At 32.4% G+C, this 26605-nt stretch overlaps 3 protein-coding genes across 4 annotated transcripts; 1 reads left to right on the top strand and 2 right to left on the bottom strand.

The window, feature by feature from the left end:
- Nucleotides 1-842: 842 nt before the first annotated feature.
- Nucleotides 843-5606, bottom strand: LOC115877570 (ER lumen protein-retaining receptor 1-like). The gene is made up of 3 exons (XM_030893818.1): nucleotides 5184-5606; nucleotides 4811-5115; nucleotides 843-1721 (listed from the first exon to the last, which is right to left on the bottom strand). Exons 1-3 carry the CDS (start codon nucleotides 5281-5283, stop codon nucleotides 1335-1337), a joined length of 792 nt encoding a protein of 263 aa, XP_030749678.1. The 5' UTR covers nucleotides 5284-5606; the 3' UTR covers nucleotides 843-1334.
- Nucleotides 5607-5754: 148 nt separating this feature from the next.
- LOC115877561 (60S ribosomal export protein NMD3) lies at nucleotides 5755-11719 on the top strand. The gene is made up of 7 exons (XM_030893806.1): nucleotides 5755-5955; nucleotides 6042-6327; nucleotides 7033-7273; nucleotides 7332-7625; nucleotides 9514-9781; nucleotides 11176-11355; nucleotides 11417-11719. The coding sequence occupies exons 1-7, from the start codon at nucleotides 5912-5914 to the stop codon at nucleotides 11604-11606; spliced, it is 1503 nt and encodes a 500-aa protein (XP_030749666.1). The 5' UTR covers nucleotides 5755-5911; the 3' UTR covers nucleotides 11607-11719.
- On the bottom strand, nucleotides 11627-25998 carry LOC115877547 (sphingomyelin phosphodiesterase-like). 2 transcript variants are annotated; one of them, XM_030893787.1, is made up of 9 exons: nucleotides 25750-25998; nucleotides 24038-24318; nucleotides 23656-23817; nucleotides 22507-22725; nucleotides 22279-22454; nucleotides 20571-20765; nucleotides 20349-20519; nucleotides 18233-18404; nucleotides 11627-11967 (listed from the first exon to the last, which is right to left on the bottom strand). In XM_030893787.1, exons 1-9 carry the CDS (start codon nucleotides 25865-25867, stop codon nucleotides 11653-11655), a joined length of 1809 nt encoding a protein of 602 aa, XP_030749647.1. In that variant the 5' UTR covers nucleotides 25868-25998; the 3' UTR covers nucleotides 11627-11652. The 2 variants fall into 2 exon arrangements, with proteins under 2 accessions (XP_030749647.1, XP_030749655.1); XM_030893795.1 differs by having other exon boundaries at nucleotides 22279-22451.
- Between the last annotated feature and the right edge of the window lie 607 nt (nucleotides 25999-26605).

Raw genomic sequence — 26605 nt, 5'->3', positions numbered from 1 at the left:
GTAGGACGAGGTGGACCAATTGCATGGACCCCCTCGATCACCTGACCTATCCATTTTAGATTTTTTTATGCGGTAAGGTTAACAACAAGGTTTATAAAAGAACTTATGAATTAAGGGAGGTACTCAAAGAGGCGGTACGGAAGAAGTTTATTAACTGTTTAACCGTTCTGTGGGAAAAGCTTGTAGTTCAGTTTTAAAAGATAAAACAATGGCGGTTTTTTTGGACATTTGCTAAAATAGCTTAAAGTGGATGTAGTAATATTAGTTTTTTTTCAGTTCTAGTTTGTGTAATGTAAATTGTAAACCACCCTTTAATAAAATATTCTGTCTTTTTATAAGTCATAAATCATAACAGAATAAGAATACCAAGCCAACTAAGTGAAATTAGTCAAGAAAGATAAGAATTGGCTATAACTCAATAATTTTTCGAAAAAAAACACATTACAGGTGATATCGCTGAAAAGCTTAAAAAATGGCGCTTTTTATGATGTCATGGCCAACTACGGTTTCCATTTAAAAAAATAAATGTTTGTGTCATATGTCAAAAATGACAGGCTTTAGCAAAAATCGGAAAACACAAACTCATTAGGGACGTGATTATCTACAACTTTTATCTGAAAACTTTTTGTCTAAAATAGATTATAATGGAATTAGGGACAATTTTTAAAATAGCCGAAATTTGAGTTTTTCGAAATATCTAGTAAGCCATGAACTTTTTGAATCATCTGAAAGGTGCATGTTTATGACCCCACAAAACTGCAATTCTTTCCCAATTTAACCGACTCTCTATCTCCAGTAGTTTCCGAAATACCCATAAAGAACATCGTAGGAAACTCACCCTGTATAAAACCATGATAATATCTATTTGGACATATGGAGCAGAACTCTGGGGGTGCGCTAATAAATCAAATATAGTCTTAATATTGTTGTTATATGTTGAAGACTTAGAAATTCCGTACGTCAAAGAAGTTATCCAAACTCGGAGCAAAATACATTTCAATAGACTACACGATCACACTAATACCTTACTTCAACTTCTACTTGAACCAGTACCTACAATAAGACTTAAAAGACATTGGCCATCTGATTTTAAAGAACATTAAGGATGATTTTTGGATGAACTGGGACGTCATAGCTCTCAAGTCATCAAATTAAGTAAGATAAGTTCAATTACTAAACGGATTATCATTGTGCCCACTAATATGCAACTTTGTCTCAATTTAAGCCACCCTCTGTGTATCTCTTACCGTTCCCGAGATTACAATGGTCAAAGCCGATTTTGAAACACTCTGTATAAACACTGATCAGTGTAAAACTTACAATAATTTACAATTTTAGACTTTTTCTTGAATTAATTGTTCCTTATCAGAACTACTATAATTCTCAGCAATACTGAGCTTTTCCTGTATGATCTTCCTGGCTTGTATAGTAAATATCTCAGTCAGTAACTGCTTTTTGGCACTCACTACACCAAAATGGCGTATAGCAATGGTTGCTTTCAGCAAAATGGTGACTTGCAGCAAACCGGAGAAGAATGATATTGGATCGTTGTGGTTTTCATTAAAATATCGATAGATCCAGTTACCGATGTAAAAAATTCTGTACAGTGCCAAGAAAATGATGTATTTGCGTACAGGCTCGCCATTTTTCGTGTTCAAGATCATCAAGTATTGAGGGATAATGGCCAGGGCTTCCAGATAAATACTAAAAGCCCAGGAAATCTAAAAAACAAAAATAAAAATATTAGTGTACAGGGTGGGTCAAATTGGACGCTTTTAAAGGGAAACACCCTTTTCTATAGGAGATAGATGAAAACTAATATCGGTGTCTGCAGCTCAATTTTGATCAAAAACATGATGGTGAAAAGTGCACATCGATATCTGTTACCGTTTCGGAGTTACGAGGTGTTTTTCAAAAATGTTTATTTTTAACAAATCGCTGTAACTTTTTTGCTATGGAAAATTTTGTATTTCTATGAAAACATTTCCAAAGCACCTTTTTACGCAGAATTTAATGGTTTAAGTATAATTTTTTTAAAATTAATAATTTAGCAGTTATCAACAGAAAAATTGATTTTTTATTTGGGACACCCTGTATATTTTTAATGAACTAAAAAGAACTTAAAATTACCTTTCCAAAAATATAGCACACTTGATATTTTGGTATAATCCCCTTCGAAATACAGAATTTTTAAAAGTTCGCCACTTTTAACTAGTAGGCTTTGGACCCCTTATTGATGATATGCCCCTAATGAAACTCGAAAACATATTTTTCCAGCAATACGAGGCACCGCCTCAGAACGCTGAAGTTGTCAGCAAATTTTTGCAGCCAATTTCAAGAATAATTGAATAGCTATCCAAGATCCCAGCCGTCTGCCGTCGAGGAATCTAATCCTATGGATCTAATCCTATGGATGCCGATATCTATGCCGTATGGATCTAATCCTATGGACATCTTTGCGGAAAAATAAGGGTCCTTATTTCTAAATTTCCCGTATAATCTAGACAAGAATTAGAAATACTTGGCAATTATGAGAGGGTATCTTTTACCCCCACTGAGTTAATAAATTCCGCGAGAAATGTTCAAAAACGACCCCGTCTGTCCATATAACAGAAAACGGTTGATATGTCGAACACCTGTAGTCTTGGTTTGCTATTTATTTTTATTGTTATTAGATATAGTTTAAATGTGTTCATGTTGGTTAAATATAGTTCAAATTGTTATAAAATTCTGCATCTCTCAATGCAAATATTATTTTCGTTTTAATTGATGTTCACAGCTAGAATTTTTTTGCATTACAGCCGGCGCCGTTCAAAGCCTTCTTATTTAAAGTGGACGAATTTTTATAAACTCTATATCTCGAAGAGGAATCGAGCAAAATAGCAAGTGTGCTATATTTTTGGAAAGGTAATTTTAAATTATTTTCAATAAATTAAAAATATACAGGGCGTCCCATATAAAAAATTAAATTTTCTGTTGATAACTCTTAAATTATTAACTTTAAAAAAATTATACTTAAACCATTAAATTCTACGTAAAAATGTGCTTTGGAAATGTTTTTATAAAAATACAAAATTTTCCATAGCAAAAAAGTTCAAGCGATTTGTTAAAAATGCACATTTTTAAAAAACACCCCGTAACTCCGAAACGGTAACAGATATCGATATGCGGTTTTCACCATCATGTTTTTGACAAAAATTGAGCTCTAGATACCGATATTAGTTTTCGTCTATCTCCTATAGAAAAGGATGTTTCCGTTTAAAAACGTCGAATTTGACCCACCCTGTACAGAGTAGTCTGAATTGTCATCAGAAAACTTATTCTGCAGCTAGAAATAAGTAAAAAATTCCCTATAAAATCATGTCCTAAAATGCTTCGTTTTAGAGATACAGGGTTTCATTTTTATTTCCGATTTTTCTAAATAATTTCTGAAGTAACGACCTTATTTTAATGAAAATTGGTATCTGTATGTTTTTTACATGAGAAATTTGTTATACTAAGGGTCGGCATTTCTGATCTTGGGTGCCGGTTTTCATGTGTACGAAGAGCACGGTCAACACGCTTAGTAAAATAAGATGTACTGAATAAAGACAGCAGGCGAGTATTTTCCTAAGCGCATGGAATCTAGCGTCAGATTAAGTAGTTATGTAATAAATACTTCGTCGTATTTTTGTTCACTCCGACTTACTTGATTGCCATAACGACTCACTTCTATACATGTAAACGCCGACCTAAAGGTTCGCTTGCCAGCGGGGTATATTTAATCTAACATACTTCTAGGGGGACCCACCTACATGTTTTGAACAGTAATAACTTAACTGTTTTGAAGAGTAGGTAATAATTTAATTTTTTGACCGTACCTGTATAAAATTACGAAATAAAAAATAGAATTGTATTGCACACATTACAGTTTCGCCTTTTTTCGTTGATTTTCTAGATATTTAGAATCGGATTAATCAATGCATGCCATCATTGACAAAATATAAACATGTTGATTAGATAAATAATAAATTTCGAAATGTTTTGGTGTCAAAGGTTGAACAGAAACTATTTTATTATAAATTTTGTTTCAAAAATTTATGATTAATTTAAAAAATAAGAAGTTTCTAAATTTACCATTTCAGTCAAATAACTATATTTAGTCAACGCATGTTTATTTTTTGTCAATAATTATGACATGCATTGATAATTTCTATTCCAAATACCTTGAAAACGGTTGCTCGTAACGATTTTTATCAAGAGATCAAGGGAAAAAACAGCGAAAATATGGGAAAATATACATTTTTCCACTCAGTAGTTTAATACAGGTGCAAACGAAAAGTTATTACTCTTCAAAACAGTCAAAAAAACATGTACGTGACGTTCCTTGCAAGTAACATTGGCAATTTGACATTGAAATCCCCAAATTTTTCATGTTAAAAAACACTCAGACCCTAATTTTCATCCAAATATCGACGTTAGTTCAGAAATTCTGTGGGAAAAATCGAAATAAAAATTAAATTTCTACACCCTGTAGCTCCGAAACGAAGCATTTTAGGACATAAAACTTTATACGAACTTTTTTACTTATTTTTATTCGCGGAATATGCTGCTGAAGTTTCCCGAATCAAATTCGGACCACCCTGAATAATCAGGGGCGGATACAGGAATTTATTTTAGGGGGGGGGGGCAAAACAAAAAGTAATGTAGAATGTGCTTTTTAGGGCGCCATTTTTAACCCAAAAGCTTAAGATTTAATTCAATTTACAGATTTTAGGGGGAGCCCGGGCCCCATGGGCCCCCCCTCTGTATCCGCCACGTGTATAATTACCTCAAGGGGATGCAGTAAAAATTGTTTCCAACTATTAACTCCATATTCCAAAGTGACATAATTCAATAGGAATCCATACAATAACGTAGGCAAGAGTATATAAATAATCGAACAGTTATCCTTGCTTCGTTCATATGAAGAATAATAATTGAAATAAATTATAGCCAAAGTAGTGTACGAAAGTGCAATAAACAAAGACTTCATAAAATCCAAATACAAATATTTCGAAAAGTTTCCCAAAAATATATCCAAATATCTTACAGTAAAAACTATAGCCAAAAGGATTTGTGTTTTGAATGATACACCTAAAAATAAAATTAAACAAATTGCGCAATTATATTTAACAGAAAAACTATTGCTGAAAAACCCTTACCTGCACAAGAATTGTTAAGTTTTATTGTTGCTAATAATGTTAAAATGGCTGCCAGATGGAAAACATCACCCACATAAGTAAAAATATTCATTTCACACATTTAAATCTCTTCTTAATTTTTACTTTAAAAATCTGCTACACCTATATAGCGTAAAAGTTAGTATTAAAAGATGTCCAACTAAAAAAATTACTCATGTATAAACCGCAAAAAACAGCATATTTTTTCAAGGTTTCAGCAAAACAATTATAATTATAATTCTATAAACTATCTGATACTATTTATGTTTTGATTATCCGTCTATTCGCAGTAAATACCAGCGCGAAAATGGGTTTTCCACAAAAAAATTATCTGCATTGATTTTTCCTGTTAAAAATATCGCCTTAATTAAATTTTAAAATATTACTTTCAAAGTCATATGATAAAAAAACCTTCCTGCAACATATTCTTCATTTATAACACGTGTATTTATTTATTTATTTTATAAAAAAATACATTTTCGGGTAGATTGATTCACTCTGTATAATTTTTTTAGTGTTGCCAATAGAAGAATTATTGAGACTTTTTAAATGTAGTGTTGGCTTCATTGATTACTGTCAACCTGTGCTGTCAACCTCAGCTGGTCAGCTGTCAACCTGACCTGATATAACCCAACCAAACCCAACTTTTTTGAACGGCATGTTTTCGTTTTTCATATTACCATAATTTTCTCGATTAATTAAAAGTGATAATGGAACCAATCAACTTTGATCAGCAAGAACAAATACGCCTAATGTAAGTATAAATCTCTACTTTTATAGAATAATAGTAATATAACAATTTAATCATCTATTATATTCTTTGATTATATTCTTTCCAAGACGATGTTGTATGTGTGGCTTGGAGATCGAACCCAATCCAGCCAATATGTGCGTAGGCTGCTTGAGGAATCAAGTTAATATCACAGAGGGAATTCCCGAACAGGCATCCCTTTATTTTTGCCGAGGCTGCGAAAGATACTTTCACCCTCCGTCCGAATGGATCCACTGTGCTTTAGAATCCAGAGAATTACTATCGATATGCTTGAAAAAATTAAAAGGCCTTAACAGGCTTAAACTTGTCGATGCGGGATTTGTCTGGACGGAGCCCCATTCTAAAAGAATTAAGGTAAATTTTATAGATATTTATGTATCAAGGGAGTTATAAGGGTGTTAATGCCAAGGGCAAAGTTTCTGTCCCTAGACACAATAATTGCTCAAGGTTATTAACACTTATAATTTATAATTCCCGTAGTACATAGACAATTTTATTGCTTACTGAATTTAGTATATATTTTGTCCTATTTTAAAACAAAATAAATGTTGCATTTATTAATCAGTATAATTATTGTATTAATGCTGCTGGTAGGAACTTTGTGCCATGTCACTATTGTATGAAATGACCTGTTTATAAATTGATGGTTGTTGTACACATTCAGGTACATTTCCATTAAAATGGAGAAAATATAAAAGTTGAAGAAGCACAACAAGCATTAGTTCTACCTAAAAGGGAATCTGTTTATCAAAAGGAACATAAAAAATAACTTTAGTTACTGGGACAGAAAAATATTGTAGAAGGGGATGTCGATGAACTATTCCCTTGTAAATTATATGCGACATTCATGATGGAAATGCATTATTAGAGTAGTTAGATGAGTGTCCATTTTTATTTCATATTATTATTACTCAAAATCTCTATTGTATTTCATCGTTGTTACCTATAAAGGGTAGAGGAAATTATGGTTTGGGAATATATACCTTACTTCCCATTAATAATGTCCTAAGCATGTTTTCTTTGTATCATGTATCCCTTTCTTACTGACTTTTTTTGTAGGTTAAGTTAGTTGTTCATGGTGAAGTAATGGGTGCAGTGCTTCAGAAGGAATTTATAGTGGTTTACACCATAACGCATCAGATGTGTGACGAGTGTCATCGGTCTGAAGCAAAAGATTTTTGGAAGGCTTCGGTTCAAGTGAGGCAAAAAGCAGAGAACAAAAAGACATTTTATTATTTGGAGCAATTAATTTTGAAACACAAAGCTCACGAAAATACCTTGGGTATTAAGCCTATTCATGGTAAGCCTGTTTATATTTAATCTAACATTTAGTTTTAATAAAATTAAGGTTCTTTTAGGTGGTATTGATTTCTTTTATGCCACAGAAGCACACGCAAAGAAAATGGTCGATTTCCTAACTACAGTTTTACCTTGTAAATATCAGCATTCCAAAAAACTTATTTCCCACGATATTCACAGCAATGTCTACAATTACAAATTTACGTTTAGCGTAGAAATCGTTCCTATATCCAAAGACAGTGTTGTATGTCTTTCAAAGAAAATGACACAAATATTGGCTGGCATTTCGCCACTCTGTCTAGTGTACAGAGTGACAAATACGTTGCATTTAATTGATCCAACAAGTGGGCAAAGTAAGTAGAAACATTTAAATGTAAAAAAAGGCAAGTGAGAAAAAGTACAGGGAAATCAATAAAAGTTGGCGCGAAACTATTACCAAATTAAATTTGTAATAAATAAAAATTTGTTTGAAACTTAGAGCGCACTTTTTCCTTTTTCTTAGACTATTATATTCTGGTTAAAAAAAGACAGCACACTATCGCATCAAGTAAACGAATTGGCCGTTAAAAAGGCTTTATTTAGGTAATAGAAATACCTAATACTAATTTTTAGTCTGTTACTAATTTAGATTTTGAGAATAGCAACTGTCAACAGTCCTCTTGGTTGCCATTTTATTGAAATATTGCTCTTTATTCAAAATCTGAGCCAGATAGGTATAGGACACCCTAATATATTTTGAAAGAGCTTTTAAATCTGCTTTGACTTATTTTAAAAAATACAGAGTGTTGCATTTGAAATAACGAAGTTTTGATGTAAAATAAATACTTAGAATAAACCGTCAATTTTTCATATCCCTGTATACATTTAAGGAAGCAATCAAATTTTTTAATAAAGTTTGTTTCTCTACCTTTAAACCTACCACAAGAATTAATTCTGAAAGGTAATGTACAGGCTGCTGACAAACTTTTTTTATTATAGCATGCATATTTAAATATTTTTAAATATGTCAAAAATTAAACACCCTGGACACCCTGTATACAGGATGTTTCAAAAAACGTGCCATCTCTTTTGAGTTTGGTTTGGTTCGGTTTGGTTATGCATTTTTAAATATCTTTAAATATGTCAAAAACTAAACACCCTGGACACCCTGTATACAGGATGTTTCAAAAAACGTGCCATGTCTTTTAAGGAGATTCCTGACGTAAAAATTCATAGATTTATTTTTCATATCAACATAGGTCCAATTCTGCTTTGTTTCGTAGCTACAGGGGGTTTAAGTGTTAATTTTTTTTTTCAATTTATTATAATTTTCTTCAAGTGCTTTTAATGCTAAAAAAGTGTTGACAGATTTATCAGGGACGTGTTGGCTGGAGTTATCACTGAAATATTTTTCTAAAAAAATCATGTGCGCCACTGTCTTGTTTTCTCCTGTTAGAAAAATTGTGTAGATTGTGTGGTTCCTTGATGAGATAAACGCAATTTTATTAATTAAAAATAATAAATTATTTATTTAGTCTAATTCATTATTAAATTTTATCAAAATTTATAACACTAATGTTAAGGCTAATGTTAAATTAATAAAATTGCGTTTATCTCATCAAGGAGACCGAAATCGACAAAATACCAAGAGAGAACTTTTATCGGCATTAAACGACCTGTACAACTGTGCTATTAGGAGAAAAAAGCCAGTGGCGCACATGTTTTTTGAAGTGAAATTTCTTTACGCGCGGTGGGAGTAAAAATTCAAAGCCGTGTTATAAATTATTTATTAATTAGATACTATAGACAATTACTATACAATACAGACGAACAGACGGTCATTTTAATACAAATTTTGTTAAAGTGAATCAAATTATTTATTAATTTTTAATTTATTACTTTTTCAAACATGTCCTTCAAATCCTTCAATTTAATAGCTGTTGAAATTTTACTTCAAATATAGTGCACACACAATTTTTTTTAGTAAAATACTTCAGTGATAACCCATATGCACGTCCCTGGTGAATCTGTCGGCACTTGGTTATCATTAAAATATGTTGCATTTATATCAGAGTAATTCTTACTCTCAAAATTTAGTTAGAATTGTTAAAAGCACTTGGAAGAAAATTATAATAAATGGAAACAAATGAAGACTTAACCAAAGAATCAGACCTATATATGTTGATATAAGAAATAAATCTTATTTTTATGTGAGGAATGGCACATGTTTTTTGAAACACTGTAGATGATGATTATTTTTAGTTGCTGAAATCAACAGCAACACTTACTGGAGAAATCAATTCAACGCGATATTTAATCCTAAACAGTTAGTAGAGTATGTTGTCATGGATATTGAACCGATCCTGGATAAAGATAGGAAGTTTTTTCCTGGCCAAGGGAATATATCGAACCGTCATATCTTGGCCGATATTTGGCTGGTAAAAGCTTCAGAATTAGGAATTAATGACAATACTATACATACCAGAACGCACTTAGGCCATATATTGAAGCCTGGCGACTCTGTTATGGGGTATGTATTAAAAAATAAAGCTTTACGGAAGCACACGAAGGTACAGTTCATACCTCAAAGTTCATACCAAATAAACTTTTAGTCACGTGATTAATCTTGACCGGCACAGCGTTGCCCACTATTATATATTTTCTTCTAATCAAAATATTTTAAGATACAAAAATAAATTAGTTATAAATATATAAACAGTTATTATTTACATCAACAAAACTCACCTTCATAAAGGGCCATTACTACCGCTTTTCCGTTTAAAATATTCTAATAAAGTTGCGATTAGTTTTTTTCGGCTTTTAAGCTCCCTTGTAGTACACTTCGCACTAAAAGAGGTTCTAAAAAGAACAATGTTATTTAATATATTTAATAATAATTATTAATGATTATTTAAACCAAAAACTCGTAATACAAAACTAAAGTGTCAAAACAAATGACAATGTCAGGAAATCATGGAGGAATAAGAGAGGGGAGATGCTACTACACGTATTTCTGTAGGATAAAAACAGTCTCACTTCGTTGTTTGGGCGGGGCCAAAAGTGGACCCTTTGGACAGGACCTGATTAAGTAAAACTTCAAATAATAGAAACAAACAATGATTAAAATTTGCCTTGAGCTAATGTAAAATCATTGTGTAATATCAATCGTGTGTATCGCAATGAACAAATTACTTGGCATTACTACACCAAAGTTAAAATAGGCATAAAATACTAATTAATGTTCATTCGTTAATTCGGTCATTACGGACCTGCGCGCTGTTTATGTTATCTCTGAAATGTTACCCCGGTGAGTTTCTTCGAGTCGATACCTTTCCTGCTCTTACTCTGCGTACAGGATACAACACCATGGTTTTTAAGGTTTTTGTAATAGAAAACACTCAAATTATCGATGAAAAACATTAAATTTTGAGAAAAATGCACAAATTACAAAAAGGACCACAATCTAATATGGCGGGCGGCTCTTTTCCCAACAGCTGTAGCGCCTCCCCTCTCTTATTCCTCCGTGCTGGAAATAAATAAATAAATGTAGCAATTTGACATTTTTGACAGCAGAGCTACCACCCGAATCCCCAGCGCGAAATTTAAATTCCAGTTAGTCAGCACGGCGCCGAATATGTCCATAGTTGGCAACAATGAATTTAAAAATCGCGCCCTTGATTACGTAACTAAAAGTTTAACTGATATGAAATATAGTTATAGAAGGGTTATAGACAAGGGTTATAGGGAGTTTTTGCATTGAAATGTAGTGAAAATTTCTAAATTTCAATTAAATTTTTAATTTTTTTTCCTGTAAAACACGAAAACGGTACACCCTGCACAAGAACAACAGTTAACCCAATTAAGTTTACCGTTCTTGCACCCTGCATATATGTCACTATGATGCAGTAAAATAAGTATTTTTAGATATAATTTGGATGAAAGTAACGTTAACGATTCGAACTTTGACAAACTAAACAAAGAAAACATACCCGACGTTATCTTAGTGAAAAAACATTTTGGTGATGGAGCTCACAAAAAAAGAAGCCATAGGATTTGGAAACTGAAGAGATTGGCGGAGGAAGACACAGGAAGCGTCGACGGAAAGTAAGACTACTCTCTTTCCTTTGTATTATATAAAAAAGTATTTTTTCTGTTTTATTTTCAGAGATTTTAATGAATTTATGGACGATCTAGAGGAAGATCCGGAACTAAGAAGGAATGTGAACATATTTAAAGACAGTAAAGCAACTCCTGTCGATGATAATGATGTTAATTATGATCCTAACGAACCCCGTATCACGTTGGAAGAGATGTTGGATGATTTAACTGTCGATGATGTTGAAATGGCCGAATAAAAAAAAGTAAAATCAATATATAAGATTAATATACTTGTATTTTATTTTAACAATTTAGAGTTGTACTTGTTTCAACTGAAGTAATACAACAGATTATTGTTTTTTTACAGTTATCGTCGCATTTTTCTTTTAGATAACTATCACTTTCTCTGCCCCTGTATCTATAGTATTTTTCGGCTAGTGCGTTGTCAGAATTGTTCGTGTTCATATTTATGAACAGAGATTTTAGACTTTTGAGACTTAAATCTTCTAATCCGTAAGCATCTTTGAAAGAGTATAGTTTGAACCACTGAGGAGGTACATTGCTGTTTTCATTGGCTTTGGTTAAGTTGTAGATATAGTGATCATAGTTTGTTACAGTCTGAAAATAAAATTCTTATTAAAATGAGGGTGCATATAGTGAATATTTGAATAATAAATAAATAAATAAAGCGGGAAAATTAATGACTTGATGTATTATTAGTTGCATACCTTACGATCAATATTCAGCAGTGGGATTCTGTAATCTCTAATTCTCGATATTTTTGGGACTTTGAGGTACAATACCTTGGATTTGTGAGAAAATTAATTTTTTAGACCCCCTTTTTTCAGCTATTTGTGAAGGCTAAAACGTCCCCTACACCAATTACTGTTCTCGTAAGAATACAATGGTCTATATTTTCTTATAATACACCTTTTAATTAGTAAATAACAGCAGTTTTAATAAAATCGGTAAAATGACGAAAATCGCCTATTTTCATGACTATACCGGGTGTGTTTCAAAAGTGGCTCACCTCTAACTTTTTTTCACATAAAAATACGAGATTGGTATGTTAGTATATGACATAAATTAGGATTGATTGACGTAGGTATTCAATTGTTTTTGGTCACTTTCTGTTTCACCGGAAATAACTACTTTGATTTTTAAATGGTACCGTTTTTTTACTTTATTCGATAGAAAATGACACTGAGTAGAATGACATATCATATGTCAATATTTTCTCATATAGTTTATTTGAAATTGTAACGTGCTGTTCATAACGATAATTTGACTCGAAATACCAACCGTGTGGTACCAAATTATTCGTAAAAAATGCTTTTTCCCAATATTCGTTCTATTTGAAAAAAATTGTGATATGCCAGGACAAGACACGAAAAACATTAGACGATTAAATCTATTTTTTCAAGACTCTTTGAATAAAAATTAGTGTTTCTAACACAGCCATGGCACTGTAGATTGAAATTTACAATACAATTTTTTTAAAGCAAAAATATCAAGAGTTGACATATGATATGTCATTATATTCAAAGTGTCATTTTCTATCGAATAAAGTAAACAAATACTGAGGGTGTCATTTAAAAATCAAAATTTTTAGTCATTTCCGGTGAGCATTTTTCCGTTTCCTATAGGGTTACCGCAACCGAGATTGCGGTAATCGCATAGGAAACGGACTCGAGACCTGAAACTCCATTTACTAAGTGGTCATCACAACCCATGCAAAGAAGCGCTTGCAATGAACTTTCTAGGTATGCTCTATTTGTAGTCACTTAGGACGCAGAAAATGGGACACTCAATATTACTTGTAACCACTACACTATAACGAAACTATAAGAATGAAGATTTAAACAATTTAATTTGACAATTAATCAATTAAATAAAATTACAAAAATATTATTCCAACAATGAAAATCATAATAATTCCATCCATTGATTTATATAGAGTGGATTGCGATAATTGTAATGCCATGTACGTATAGGTCAAACAGGTAGAAATTTAGATATAAGGATTAAAGAACATATAAGAACTATTAATAATCTCCAGCAAAGTTCCGGTCTAGTAACTCATGATATTTTAAATAGTCACACAGTTAATGAAAACTCAATTAAGTTATTAGATAGAGAAACAAAAGGCAGACGCTTAAATTACCTAGAATAGTTAGAAATATTTAAATCATCAGCTAAAAACGACAATAATGTAAACGACCAACAAGGATTTCTAAATAAATTTTTTATTACCCCTATTGTAAACTCCTTAAATCCACCACCATAGCAAATAGATTATATATCCTTAAAATGTAGTCGACGGTTAGTTTTTAAAGAACTCTTAAAAATGCCTAACTAAGTTACTCTTTTTAATTATTTTTGATACATCTAAAAGCGTGTTTTATTAAAATTCTAATATTTCAACAATGTTTCACAAGGAACCAACCACCGACTCAGCACTATTTATTCAAAAAAAAAAATTGACATATCAACCACGTCTTAAAGCTGTGTTGCCGAACTGCCTTGCCAATCTTAGCATATAAAACGTTAAAAGTTACCTATTAGATTTATCTCTCAATTATGTTGCTTTTTTTGGAATCCAGAATAAAATACCTCATTATTATTAATTTATTAAATTTATCACCTATATGCAGGACCACCTGTCATAACAATAATATTATGACTCATTATAATAATATCATTTGCATTGGTTGCGTTAACCACTTAGTAAACGGAGTTTCAGGTCTCGAGTCCGTTTGCTATGCGCTTAACGCAATCGGTTGCGCTATATACGGCTAGCGGAGGAAACGGAAAAATGCTTCCGGTGAATACAAAAGTCAAAGCAATAAGACTCTAAGTCTCGGTGTCAACATTTATGACAAGGTTAAATTGTTACACGTGTTTCGCTCATACGAGCATCATCAGATCTAGCAGGAAAGAACAACGAAACACGTGTAACAATTTAACCTTGTTATAATAAATGTTGAGCCCGAGACTTGGAGTTTTATTGCTTGGGCTTTTGTTTTTATAAACTAGGTCTCTTTGGGATTAATGGACGCCTTTTTTAAATTTCCGGTGAAACAGGAAGTGACCAAAAACAATTGAATACGTCAATCAATCCTAATTTATGTCATATACTAACCAATGCCTTCTATTAAAAGATCAGCCTACGGGCGGACTTTTGTTTACTTCATCAGCTGTACATACTTAGATATTGGGTTAGATTCCGTTTCATATTTTGTCGGTTGATTTTTGGTTTTAACTCTTTGATTTTTGGTATTATTTATTATTGTAGTGCAAAAAACTAATTATTTTGGTGTTGAAGTGACATAAACTACTACCAGATATATGGTCACTCTCGGTTTCGCACCAAAAAATAGAAATTTTAAAAATTACACGTTGTGCAAGTGATTTAACCTAAAAGTGCCCATACATTTTTACTTATCGTGATTTTTGTGTGTGTTTTTAAGACTCTAACAATTCATCAATAAAGCTTAAGTGGAGTGTGTTATTGGTGCTATGCCTCATCTTTGTTGTGTTCCTGGTGGAAAGGATGGTTACTAAGGATAGTTATTATACTAGGCAGCCTAAAGTGTCCGGAAGAGCAAGAAAAGTGGGTACGAGTTATAAATCAAGAGAATTTTATTGAAAATATCTTTAATAAATTTAAAAATAATATTCTCCCATGATGGTATTAATGAAAACTGGACAATTATGTTTATTTTATTCATATTGTGGAATCTCCACTCCAAGTGTTGCTGGTTCAGCTTCGATAGATTCAAACACGTAAGTAGGTATTATGATCTAGGGAAAAAAAAAAGAATATGTGTATTAGAGATCATGAAAAAAAGATTATTATTTTGAGTTCAAATTTTAAAAAGATTTTTGTAAAGACAAGACTGATACAGTTTAAAAGAAGAATGTGTTTTTGTTTGATAATATATAATGTATGTTAAGCATAACATATATTTGTTCAGTAATTTTTAATGAATAGTATTGATTATTTATAATACCAAATTAATATCAAATATTTAAGTGATGGCTGAATACAATATGAATAAAATAACAATAAAATTGGTATATTTGCATAATACAAAATTAAGTTTTAAGAATAAAGGTGTTACTAAAAATACTAAGAAATTCATATTTCTTTGTTTTTAATTGGTCTAATGTTATTTACATTTTACGTAAGAATTATACCGTATCATCGAAAAAATCGGCGTCTAGTTGGCTTGGAAATGAACATCGATGACATTCCCTAAATAACTGTACACATAAAATAATTAACTAGAATTTTACAATCTTGGAAAATTTGATATTCTTGAACCTTGATTCTAAATATTCTAAATTTTTTGATTTTCTTGGAATTTAGGTTCGGGAAAACGCTGATTGATTTTTCATTTGGTTTTCATTATTTTTTATTTGGTTTTAAAAAAAACGGTTCGGCTAACATTATAGCCTCCATCAGTGTTGTGTCATATGAAAAAATAGTGTCGAATATAATCCAAAAATTGCATATAAAATATGCACACCACGCACATAATGTTTACTGCGTACTCCATAGTCAATGTAGATAATTTTAGTGTTAAGAATAATAATTTTAAAAAAATATGTGGTCATCTTTTGATAAGTTTATATTAGTTTATTAATTGCAGTAAACATTATGAGGTGTGAATTATATTGTATATGTAATTTTTTGGATTATATTCGACACTATTTTTCTCATATGACACAACACTGTGAAGGCTATAGTTAGCCGGAAACGTTTTTTTTAAACCGAATAAAAATAATGAAAACCCAAATGAAAAAACTTAATCAGCGTTTTTCCCTGAACCTAAAAATCCCAAGAAAATCAAAAATTTTAGAATAATTTAACATATAAAATGCCAGCGATCTTCATTTCATAGCCATCGCTGACGCCTTTTTAGATAATATTGTATTATTTGTAAATATAATTTTTCGAACATTGATACTTGCAAAATATACATATAAATTTTGTGAATGCAAATAATAATACATCACTATTAGTAGATATTCAATGTTTTTGTTAAATTAGATCGATTTTCAAACCCCAAAATTTAAAATATATTTACATTTTACCCATTATCTTATGTACCTATACATTATTTGTACATTGTAAAACATTTGCTGCATATGTATGGTTCATAGTTTATTTGCCAAAGTATTTATTACTATAAATAGGTATATATGTTGTAGTTATTAACTGTATATTATGTATATTTCATTTAAACTATATCATTTTTAAAATACAAACCAAAAATCTGAGGAATAATTATGTTTTCCATGTATTCTACAACATATTTATTAATCCGTTATATCTAACTAGCGTGACGTCATAAATCTCGCCCCCAGGCTGATCTTTTAATAGAAGGCATTGTACTAACATACCAAATCTCGTAGTTTTATCTTGAAAAACCAAAAAGTTATAGGGGTGAGCTATTTTTGACACGCACCTGGTATCCATCGAAAAATATCGAAAAAATTTCCATTTTGTCAATTTTTTACACATTTTCAAGGCATTAGAAATGTAGTGCGCATACATAAAATTATGAACATTTCAGCATTTGTAGGAAAATCTATGTAGATTCAGCGTTGATTTTCAGCTATTTTTGAAGGTTAAAGATCGACTCTGGGAGGGTTAGTGGCAGTACTTAATACCACAGATCATACAGATTATAAACTTTGTTTTTTCTTTATTGTTTTGGTTAGGTTACTTGTTTGCGCACATAGCATGCCCACTTATGGCCTCTAAAATTGTGCACAGCGCCTGACCGGCACAGTTATTAGAGAGATGTCGGAAAACCGAATAGCGTCATGCAGTATTTACGCGTACCTTATCATGGTTACGATATGCGCGAGTCAATTTTTAACACCCGCTAATAACGTTCCCGCCTGACGTAATTTGCGGATCAATTACACCAAGCGCTATTTCTAAATAACGTTTAAAAATTGCTTAAATGGGCATGTGCGGGTATTTGACAACCGGGGCCGGCTGGCGAGATCTTTTATTTTAGGTTATGTTTGAATTGTTTTGAATTATTACTTTAGTTTTATTAGGTAATTTGATATTTAAGTAGCTGGGATTAGTTTTAATTAAATAAATATGGCCCAAAATATGGATTCCACCTCTTCCAATATTAAAAAAGAACCTATAAAGAGGCTTCGGTTTACAGCAGATGACGACTTAGCCCTTCTAAGAGAATTTGCTGCTTGTTGCCCTAAACCCACTGGCAGACGTTGAACAATAAAGCACTGGAAATAAGCACTTTAGCCCTTTAGTTTTAAAATACCTAGTAAACAAAACAATTTTAAAGTTTTAAATTCAAAGTTAGGTTAAGTTTAAATAGCGGGCGCGACGCGAACAGAATTCTTTTCGATCCGATAACTGTAAATGAAGAGAGTTAATACCACCTCACGTAAAGGAAATAACACCTGTCCTTATTAACGTCCATGCACGCTATTCGGTTTAGCGATATATCTCTATTACGCTGTTTATTGTTATTTTACGCGAGTTTATTTTTGCGCATAGGAAATTTTACTCGTTTGCACATCGTCATAAAAAACAATTTTGGTACCACGAATTAGGGACAATATTTTTATCTGTATACTTATAGGATACCTAATCTGTGTTAATACTGCAACTGTACTAGGTTTAAGTTAATTTGCTCTGAAAGGTATTGTTACTGCGGAAAAAAATATTTGAATTGGCCTGGATTTTCTATTTTGATTGGCATTATTAATTTCTTTTGTGACAATTTTATTTTAATATGTCCAAAATAAACCATTTTAACGTTTTTATAGATTTCTTTCTGGGTGGGGTAATTACTTCCATTACCCCTCCCGTTTATGCGCCCCTGCTTACCAGTTCTGAGCTGTCTACTTGGTATATCCTGTAGTTAGGATTATAACCGACAAACGTGGTGAAACTTGCACCATTGTACGCCACGTTCACAGGTTCTTCATTGTCTAGGAACAGTCGAAACTCGTCTATGTGAGTGTGGCCATTGAACTGAGCAGTGATGGTTTTAGCGAACCTAAAAAAATATATAAAAAATCTACTATGATCGAAATAAAAGTAATACACTCAGATGCAAAAAAGCAAAGGATTTTTTTTTCGAAAACGCCCTAACTTTAAAACATTCTGTGCAATAATTTCGTGACCAAATTTTCCTAAAGCGTTATTTTTCTCTCAGAACCATGTCTCTTGAGCATTTTGTTTTGTATCTCATGTCAACAAATGCCGTGGTTAATTTTTAAAAGCGAGATGAACTTGGCCTCCCCCCATAATTCTGGTGATTCAAAAAAAAAATAATTAATACTTTACTATCAGAATATAAACGAAAATAAAATAAAAAAGTTTTTGCCCTGACCCGGTCTCAAACCGGGTCTATCTTCGGTTCGTAGTCGGAACTCCACGCGCTGCGCTATGGGGATTTATTCGATTTATATTCAATATTAGAACCAATACTTTAACCGACTAAATAAAAAATATATATAGGGTCCGGCAATAGTGCGTCGGGCATCTGTAGCTCCTAGAATAAAAAACTTGAGAGTTTTGTTTAAGTGCAAATCTAAAGTATGTACCAGGATGTATTTCAGGAAAATATGTAAACTTCTATAGGGTGGCTCAAAAAAGTGTCAGTGGACCTGGATGATTTTTTTTAAATGGAAGACCCTGTATATTATTGCATTTTTGGCTTCCTTTCAGATCACTTTACATAACCCTAAGATATGAATAAATATATTTCGATAGTTTCAGAGATATTAAAAAATAAATCAAAAATATATATTTTTCAGCCCTTCTTAAAAAAAATATTAAAAATACAGGAACTGTTCTGAAATCAAAAGTATATTAGGTATTTACTTTAGATGGTCTGTTCTTACTTTGCTATAAATATGGTAATCGTAAATCATACAGGATGTTCAATATTCTACGCCAAACTTTCTAAGATATAAAATATTTTTTCTTTGTTTTTTTAAATGGAACACCCTGTATATTATCTTTTTATTAGATCGAGAGTTAAAAAATGAACATTTTTTGTATTTAGAGTATTTCAAAATTTTTAACGGTTTCGCAGATACACGCAGTATTATTTCATATGGTGCTGTCAATGGTAAAATACGAGAGAAAAATCATTGGGTGTGGCTTTGATAAAAATTTACTGTGGAAAATGCCATATGAAATATAAAACCGCAAATATCTGCGAAACCGTTAAAATTTTTGAAATACTCTAAATACAAAAAATGTTCATTTTTTAATTCTCCGTCTATTGAAAAAGTAAATATACAGGGTGTTCCATTTAAAAAAACGAAGAACAATTATTTTATATTTTAGAAAGTTTGGCGTAGAATTTTGAACATCCTGTATGATTTACGATTTTCATATTTATAACAAAGTAAGTACAGACCATCTAAAGTAAATACCTAAAATAGTCTTGATTTCAGAACAGATCTTGTATTTTTAATAATTTTTTTAAGAAGGGCTGAAAAATATATATTTTTGATTTATTTTTTAATATCTCCGAAACTATCGAAATTTATTTATTCATATCTTAGAGTTATGTAAAGTGATCTGAAAGAAAGCCAAAAATGCAATAATATACAGGGTGTTCCATTTAAAAAAAATCATCCAGGTCCACTAACACTTTTTTGAGCCACCCTATAGAAATTAAAATATTTTCCTGAAATACATCCTGGTACATACTTTAGGTTTGCACTTAAACAAAATTCTCAAGTTTTTTATTCTAGGAGCTACAGATGCCCGAAGCACTATTGCTGGACCCTGTATAGGATCTTCTTCCGATGCGCAGTAGTGAACGCAACGGGTATCGGCAGCCAGATCGGCCGCATGCTGTTGCAGAGGGCATAGTAAAAGATATATCAAAGGGCCAGCTTACTTACATAATACTTTCTCTTAGACTATAAGTCAAATTTTTTGTGCTGTATTATTAAATAGGTACGTTTTACTTTTCAAATACCTAAGAATTATTTTTTTAAATTGGTTACTCCATTGTTTATGACATGATTCTTCACCAGGAGGAACATGCGACAGCAAATGTACTTTTTCACCGTTTTTTTCAGCCAAAGCTAAAACTTGAACCAACCAAAGAAGTTGATCAAAAGGATCTTTGTCTTGATATAACAACCACCTAAAAATTTACATTTTTAATATTCTTCTTGTTTTTTTCGGGGTTACTTACAAATTAGTGGTGAAACAAACGTTACTGTTTAGTGCAACAATTCTAAAACCTGGTCTAACCAGTGCTGTATAAAATCCGCCATGTTTGATAGTAGATTGAGTGTCGTTTGGTAGCCATTTTGACCATTCTTGAGCTACCAGATCAAAGATCCACTCTGTTGTAACGTTGGTGGTTAGAGTTACTTCCGGAGAAAAACTATAGAAATAGAGAATTATAATAAAAACAATTCTTTATTAGTAAATTGCAATTAAGCTTCATTCAGAACGTCGACATTAGTGGAATAAATTAGTGGTTTCAATTATATATAGCCATAGCCTTTATATACTTTGGAAGGCGAAACAAAGTATCGACAGGCCTATAGAAAGTCTCGTCGATAGAAAGAGCAATGCTATATAAAACAATCCCGGAGTTCCCAATTGGTAAAGGAATACGAGAGGGAGACGCGATATCCCCACAGCTGGAGTAAAACACACAACAAAGGATTAATAATAAATGGAGAATATCTTAACCATCCAAGATTCGCTGATGACATATTCCTACTTGCCAATAGTCCTGAAGAACTACAAGCATTAGTGTACGAAGTAAATACAGCCAGCAATAAAGTAGGTCTCAAAATGTATTTAGCAAAAACTAAAGTAATGTACAACGAACTAGTAGACAGAAAAAACATTCTAATAAATAACACAACACTGGAAATAGTAGAAGAATATATATGTTTGGAAGAAGTAATACACAGATCGGGATATCTACTACCAGAAATCAACAGAAAAATTAAGTTAACATAGAGTACTTACGGAAAAAACTCAATCATATTCAAATCTAAAATGCCACTTTATCTAAACTATCTGAAAACTTAAAACGGACATTATGAGGAAATTGCAGGTCACATAAAGCTCAATGGAACGAAATATGCTGGGAATAACCAAGAAAGACCTAAAAGAATAGAGTGGATAAAACAAAAGACCCAGGTAAGAGATGTCATCACAGATGTCATGACATGAAACAGATGGACCACAAAAATTACAGCATGATACCGACGAGGAAGACTAAGAGACTTAGGAGAAACCCAAACTTGAGATGGGAGCATGATATTAGGAAATTAGCGGAGATAACTTGGGTCTGCATACCCAACAATAGACAACAATGGGCCCAACTACAAAGAAGCACAACAGGTTTCTTGATAGGACACATGGCCGTTAAGTGTTACCTGAACAAGCTCAACTTGTATCAAGGAAGTCTTTGCTGCAGCCTCTGCGATAAAGATCCTGAAACAACGGAGCACATAACATGTCACTGCGAGGCTCTTGATCGCCAATGACAATTTTTATTTGGGAATGTTAGGCTAGAACCGGAGGAACTATGTTCCCATCCTATCAAGGACCTGCATAAGTTGGTGCAGGGTACAGGGATAGGAGAACGGGCGCAGATATAGAAAGGGGACAAACACAATAGACCTCACAGGTCGCAGTGTTTCCGGCAGAGGACGGTCCCTTGTTATTGATAAAAAAATATAAAGAGACTACCTATCTAAATATCTGAGGCAGGCTACACCATAATTGGCAATAGTTGAATAAGCTGAAGATGATGATGCTTTTTTAGGTTTCAGGTTAATATCGAGGGTTATGTCTTGCGGCAAAACTTAAGTATAATCTAAAGATTAAACTACCGACTGAAGCCTATAAAACTGATTCTAATATTAGATACTTACTAGTCACTTGGATGAGATTCGTGATTGCCTAATATCGGAAAAACAGTTGTGTTTGGGAAAGTTTTAGCGAAATATTGCAAAACCAATCTAATAGCCTCCCGATTTTCCTGGATGGAAGTACTCCAAGACCTGTGACTAATAATATCTCCAGTGAAATATATCAAATCCAAGTTCTTCTAGAAAAGAATCATGTAACAAGTCTTGACCATAAAAATAAAGCATATTTACATGTTTTTCTTTGATTCTACTAAACAAATCATCGATGGAATGCAGTGGAGTGTCGCAAACGTTATAATCACCCCAAAAACCAGCTGCGTCTTCAGGGTTGGCTGGAGTACCACTATCGCAACACAGAGGATCAGCGCATTTTGCATTACTACCAGGTTTATACAAAGGGTCGTAGTGAATGTCTGTTAAATGAAGAACCTGCATCTCCTTTGTACCATTCTGGAAACAAAAATAATTATATAAACAATACAAAAAATGAATTTATATCAACTAAAACTACCTACTGAACTTTTATACAGGGTGTCATAGAACTACTACGTATTTTTGGAATCAAAATAATCATTGGACACGATTTACCTCTATACAAACAAAAGTGCCTCGTTTGTTCGCTAGAGGGCATTAAACTTTAAAAAAATAAACACATTTTTCCAGATATTTTAAGAACCGTTATTCCGACTCCGACTTGAATGAGATTTTGGGTGTCTATGTTTTGCTAAGTGCTTTAACGTTTGACTTTGACAAAAATCCAGATAAAATACGGCCAAAAAAAATGACAGCTGCGTTCGGTTATTATATGACATTTTAAACGAACAATTTAATTTTTGAAATAGATAACCACAGGTCTTCTCTTTATGTCACAGGGGCTGTGATAATCACGAAAGTTGACATTTAGGCTATACACATTTTTTTGACAGGCAGTTTTGTTCGTCCAAAAGTTTTAAATAATTTTTTTCTCAAAAACGGTTGATGTTAGGTATAGAGTGTTTAATATCAAAATTCATAAAATTATACAGAGAATTTAACTATGTAATAAAAAAACGGGAGCACCCATTTGAAATAAGAAAGTTCCTGTCAACTTCCGGTACTTCCGGAAGTGCCGTCATGTTGAAAATATTTTTAATCGATAGATCTCGTTGTGAAACAATGATATGCAAAAACTCGACCTAGATATTGTAGTTCTTTAGAAACTTTTAATGCACGCTCAGCCTGAGACACCCTGTATATAGTTCACAGCACCAGATTTTATTGATGATTTTAGCTACTTCAATTAGTGGAAATCGGAAGATTATGATGTTTTTTTGTTCCATCAAAATTATTTGTTGTAGGAGATCTATTGATCATAACTTTTATATCTCTGATTTAACTTACCACAGGATGAACAGATGGGTTAGTAATTGATGGGGGTGGTGGTAGAGGAATTGTCCACGGATCTGCATCTGGATCTACACATTGGTAGTGCTGTAGTCGAATAGCGCAAAATCTAGCAGGTGTAAAGTCCTTTTTGTGATCTATAATAAATAGCACTGAATCCTAAAAAACAGTAATAAAAAAATGTCACTTAAATTTTTAATATATAGCTTCCTGCTTTCCAATTGTACCAACTTATTTCTTTATAAAATAAAATAAACTACTTTGAAATTAAAATGACAGACACATCTATCACTGTCTTATCACTGTCAAGGATTTTGTTGTTGAACAGACTACTAGTTAAAATACTTGTACTTTTTTATGAGACACCATGTATACTTACGATATCGATATTAACGTATCCCTTGCAAGCATCTGGACTATTATCGGTGTATGCTCTGCACAGTTTATTCAAATAATCGACCATCACATCCTTGGTTGCTTCGCTTTTTCTCAAATCTATTACATTATCGATTACTTGTTCGCATGTTCTACAAACCATCTCTGATCTGATCGTTTTATCCTTAATATTTTTAATTCCTTTGACCATATCAATAAGTTTTCTAGGGATGTTGTCAGCGAAAAGTAGTTCTTTGGTCTCTTTATTAATTTCACGCAAAATTTCTGTTTAAATTAAAATAAAATAATAATAATCTTTTATATCTACTAGGTTTATTTATGTTAAAAAGTTAAAAACTGCATTTTTACCTTGCTTATGAACATAAGTGTTGAGTATAGTATATTTTTAGAAAGATTATAACAAGGCAAATAAAAAAGATGTATAAAGGGTGTCCCATTAAAAAAAACATAAGTTTGCCTAATATTTCGAAAATGACAGCTTCCAGCGAAAAAATAGCTATGCCACAAGTTTCTATGTGAAAAACTCTACGGAACTTAGTTTTCACCTTTTCGATAAGTTATAGGATAACCTAGATGCAAGGGGCGTCGGAAAATGCTACAATCTCAATTTCGCCCTGTATTTCAGGAACTAAGAGGGCTAGGACAAATCTGTATTTTAAAAAATAGCACAATTATGTGAAAACCCCATCATTGTATCCCATAAAAGATCGCGCACACTATACCTACACGGACCAGTACGGACCAGCACAGCACAAACCTGCATCCTGCATGACATCGCACACTTTACCGCCACAGACCAGCAACATAAGCGAGAGTTTCGAAAAAAGTACAGTTGTCAAGGCTCAACTACTAGAGCGTGCAACATAGAAGTATTGAAAATGAGTAGTTCAGAGGAAGAAATTATTATTTTAGCCATGTTGTGTGAAGAAGAGGAGGAGGAAGAGAAGAAAGCTAAGAAAAAGAAGATTTTGGGTTCACCCTATAAATCAAAAAGAGAAAGCAATATGGCGAATTTCATCATTTGTTTCCTGAATTAAAAGATTCGAAGAAAAGTTTTTCCAATATTTTCGAATGTCACAAATCAAATTTGATTATTTTTTTTTGCTATCGACTCCCATATCGCATCTTTTCTTTCTTGGTCTCTATATATAAAATGCTTGGCTCGTATCGCACAGCTCTGGATACTTTTGTACCAGTAAAATAAGCTTTTCTTCATTCATATTTAAAACGATTTAAAGGTTCGAACAAAAATAAACGAAATCTAACCTACATCATGCGACTTGAACCAGCTAGCGTACTCGAAATACTGACAAACCCTTCAATATTTGCATGTTTGTGGAGGTGTGCTGGTTCGCCGGTGCGCACATTAGGTCGGACCAGCACGACCAGGCATAAATATTGCTGGTCATATTTGTCCCTGACCGACACGACCTGTTTTGACGGTCGTGGCTTGTGGCGGTACGTGCTGGTACTGGGGTACTGTGCTCTACTCTATTAAATAACACGGTCACCTTCACCGGTAGATTTTACTGGTCTGGTCCGTGCCGGTCCGTGCAGGTATAGTGTGCGCGATCTTTTAAACACACGAAAATGGGACACCCTAAACATAAATAAACGATTTTTCAAAAATTCGAAAAAAAATTGTACGAAAACCCTTAAACGAATTATTAAATAATTAAAGGTTATTAAACTCACCTTCTTTATCGGGATATCCATATAGTACAGGAAATATAAATAATAATATGAAAACTAACTTGTCCATGTTGTTTGGTCGGTTCATTTTTCCGTACTGGTACTGGTCATCACTGGTCATTATTTTGAAACGAGAGATAAATTTAATTGAAGTAAACAAATAACTATAGAACGGCTTGAATGAAAAAAGCAGTGATAAAGTAAATGTTTGGTAATATCTGAATTTTGTACTTAAAATTCAAAAGCAGATAGTTTGTAGATTACATTTTAAATTGATTAAATAATTTGTTTAACAAAAGTAGTTTTTTCATGCTTACATCGATTTATGGAATATATGTTATACACAATTAACATAGTAAGCACTTCAAATATCTATATATAGACTTAGGTACATTGAAACTTGTTTAAATAAATCTTGTGTCATTTTTTTTCACAAATTTATGTCGTTTTTCTTGTAGAAAATGTCTCACTCTATCTGACAGTTCAGCACATCAGTACCATTATTTTCTCGAAGAAACTTAGGTACTTTTAAACCTCCTGTAACTTCCTTGTGAATAAAACGAGCATCTTAATTTTCAGTGATCAATAGGGACTATAAGGGTCCGGCAAAAGTGCGTCGGGCATCTATAGTTCTTAGAATAAAAAATTTGAGAATTTTGTTTAAGTGTAAATCTATAGTATGTACTAGGATGTATTTCAGAAAAATATTTTAACATCTACAGGGTGCTTCAGAATAGTATGAGTGGATCGGGATTTTTTTATATTGAACACTCTGTATATTATTGCATTTTGATTTACTTTCTGATCACTTTACATAGTTCTAAGATTTTATTAAATTTGTTTTTATAATCTCAGAGAT

This window comes from Sitophilus oryzae, unplaced genomic scaffold (assembly GCF_002938485.1).
Source record: "Sitophilus oryzae breed Bouriz unplaced genomic scaffold, Soryzae_2.0 scaffold_1060_pilon_pilon, whole genome shotgun sequence".
NCBI classification, from domain to species: Eukaryota; Metazoa; Arthropoda; class Insecta; order Coleoptera; family Curculionidae; genus Sitophilus; species Sitophilus oryzae.
Note: the sequence above shows the minus strand (reverse complement) of the source record. Positions and strands in the feature narration are given on the sequence as shown.

Bases quoted from the DNA above. Each gene is read 5' to 3' on its own strand.
- LOC115877570 (XM_030893818.1), bottom strand. From the start codon at position 5,283: ATGTGTGAAATGAATATTTTTACTTATGTGGGTGATGTTTTCCATCTG. The intron at 5,116-5,183 runs GTAAGGGTTTTT...TTTTATTTTTAG, and splicing joins ACTTAACAATTCTTGTGCAG to GTGTATCATTCAAAACACAA. The intron at 1,722-4,810 runs GTAATTATACAC...TTTGTTTTTTAG, and splicing joins TTTTACTGCATCCCCTTGAG to ATTTCCTGGGCTTTTAGTAT.
- LOC115877561 (XM_030893806.1), top strand. From the start codon at position 5,912: ATGGAACCAATCAACTTTGATCAGCAAGAACAAATACGCCTAAT. The intron at 7,274-7,331 runs GTAAGCCTGTTT...AGGTTCTTTTAG, and splicing joins GGGTATTAAGCCTATTCATG to GTGGTATTGATTTCTTTTAT. The intron at 9,782-11,175 runs GTATGTATTAAA...AAGTATTTTTAG, and splicing joins CCTGGCGACTCTGTTATGGG to ATATAATTTGGATGAAAGTA.
- LOC115877547 (XM_030893787.1), bottom strand. From the start codon at position 25,867: ATGACCAGTGATGACCAGTACCAGTACGGAAAAATGAACCGACCAAAC. The intron at 23,818-24,037 runs GTAAGTATACAT...ACTGTTTTTTAG, and splicing joins GATACGTTAATATCGATATC to GATTCAGTGCTATTTATTAT. The intron at 22,455-22,506 runs GTAAATATGCTT...ATTCTTTTCTAG, and splicing joins GTAGAATCAAAGAAAAACAT to AAGAACTTGGATTTGATATA.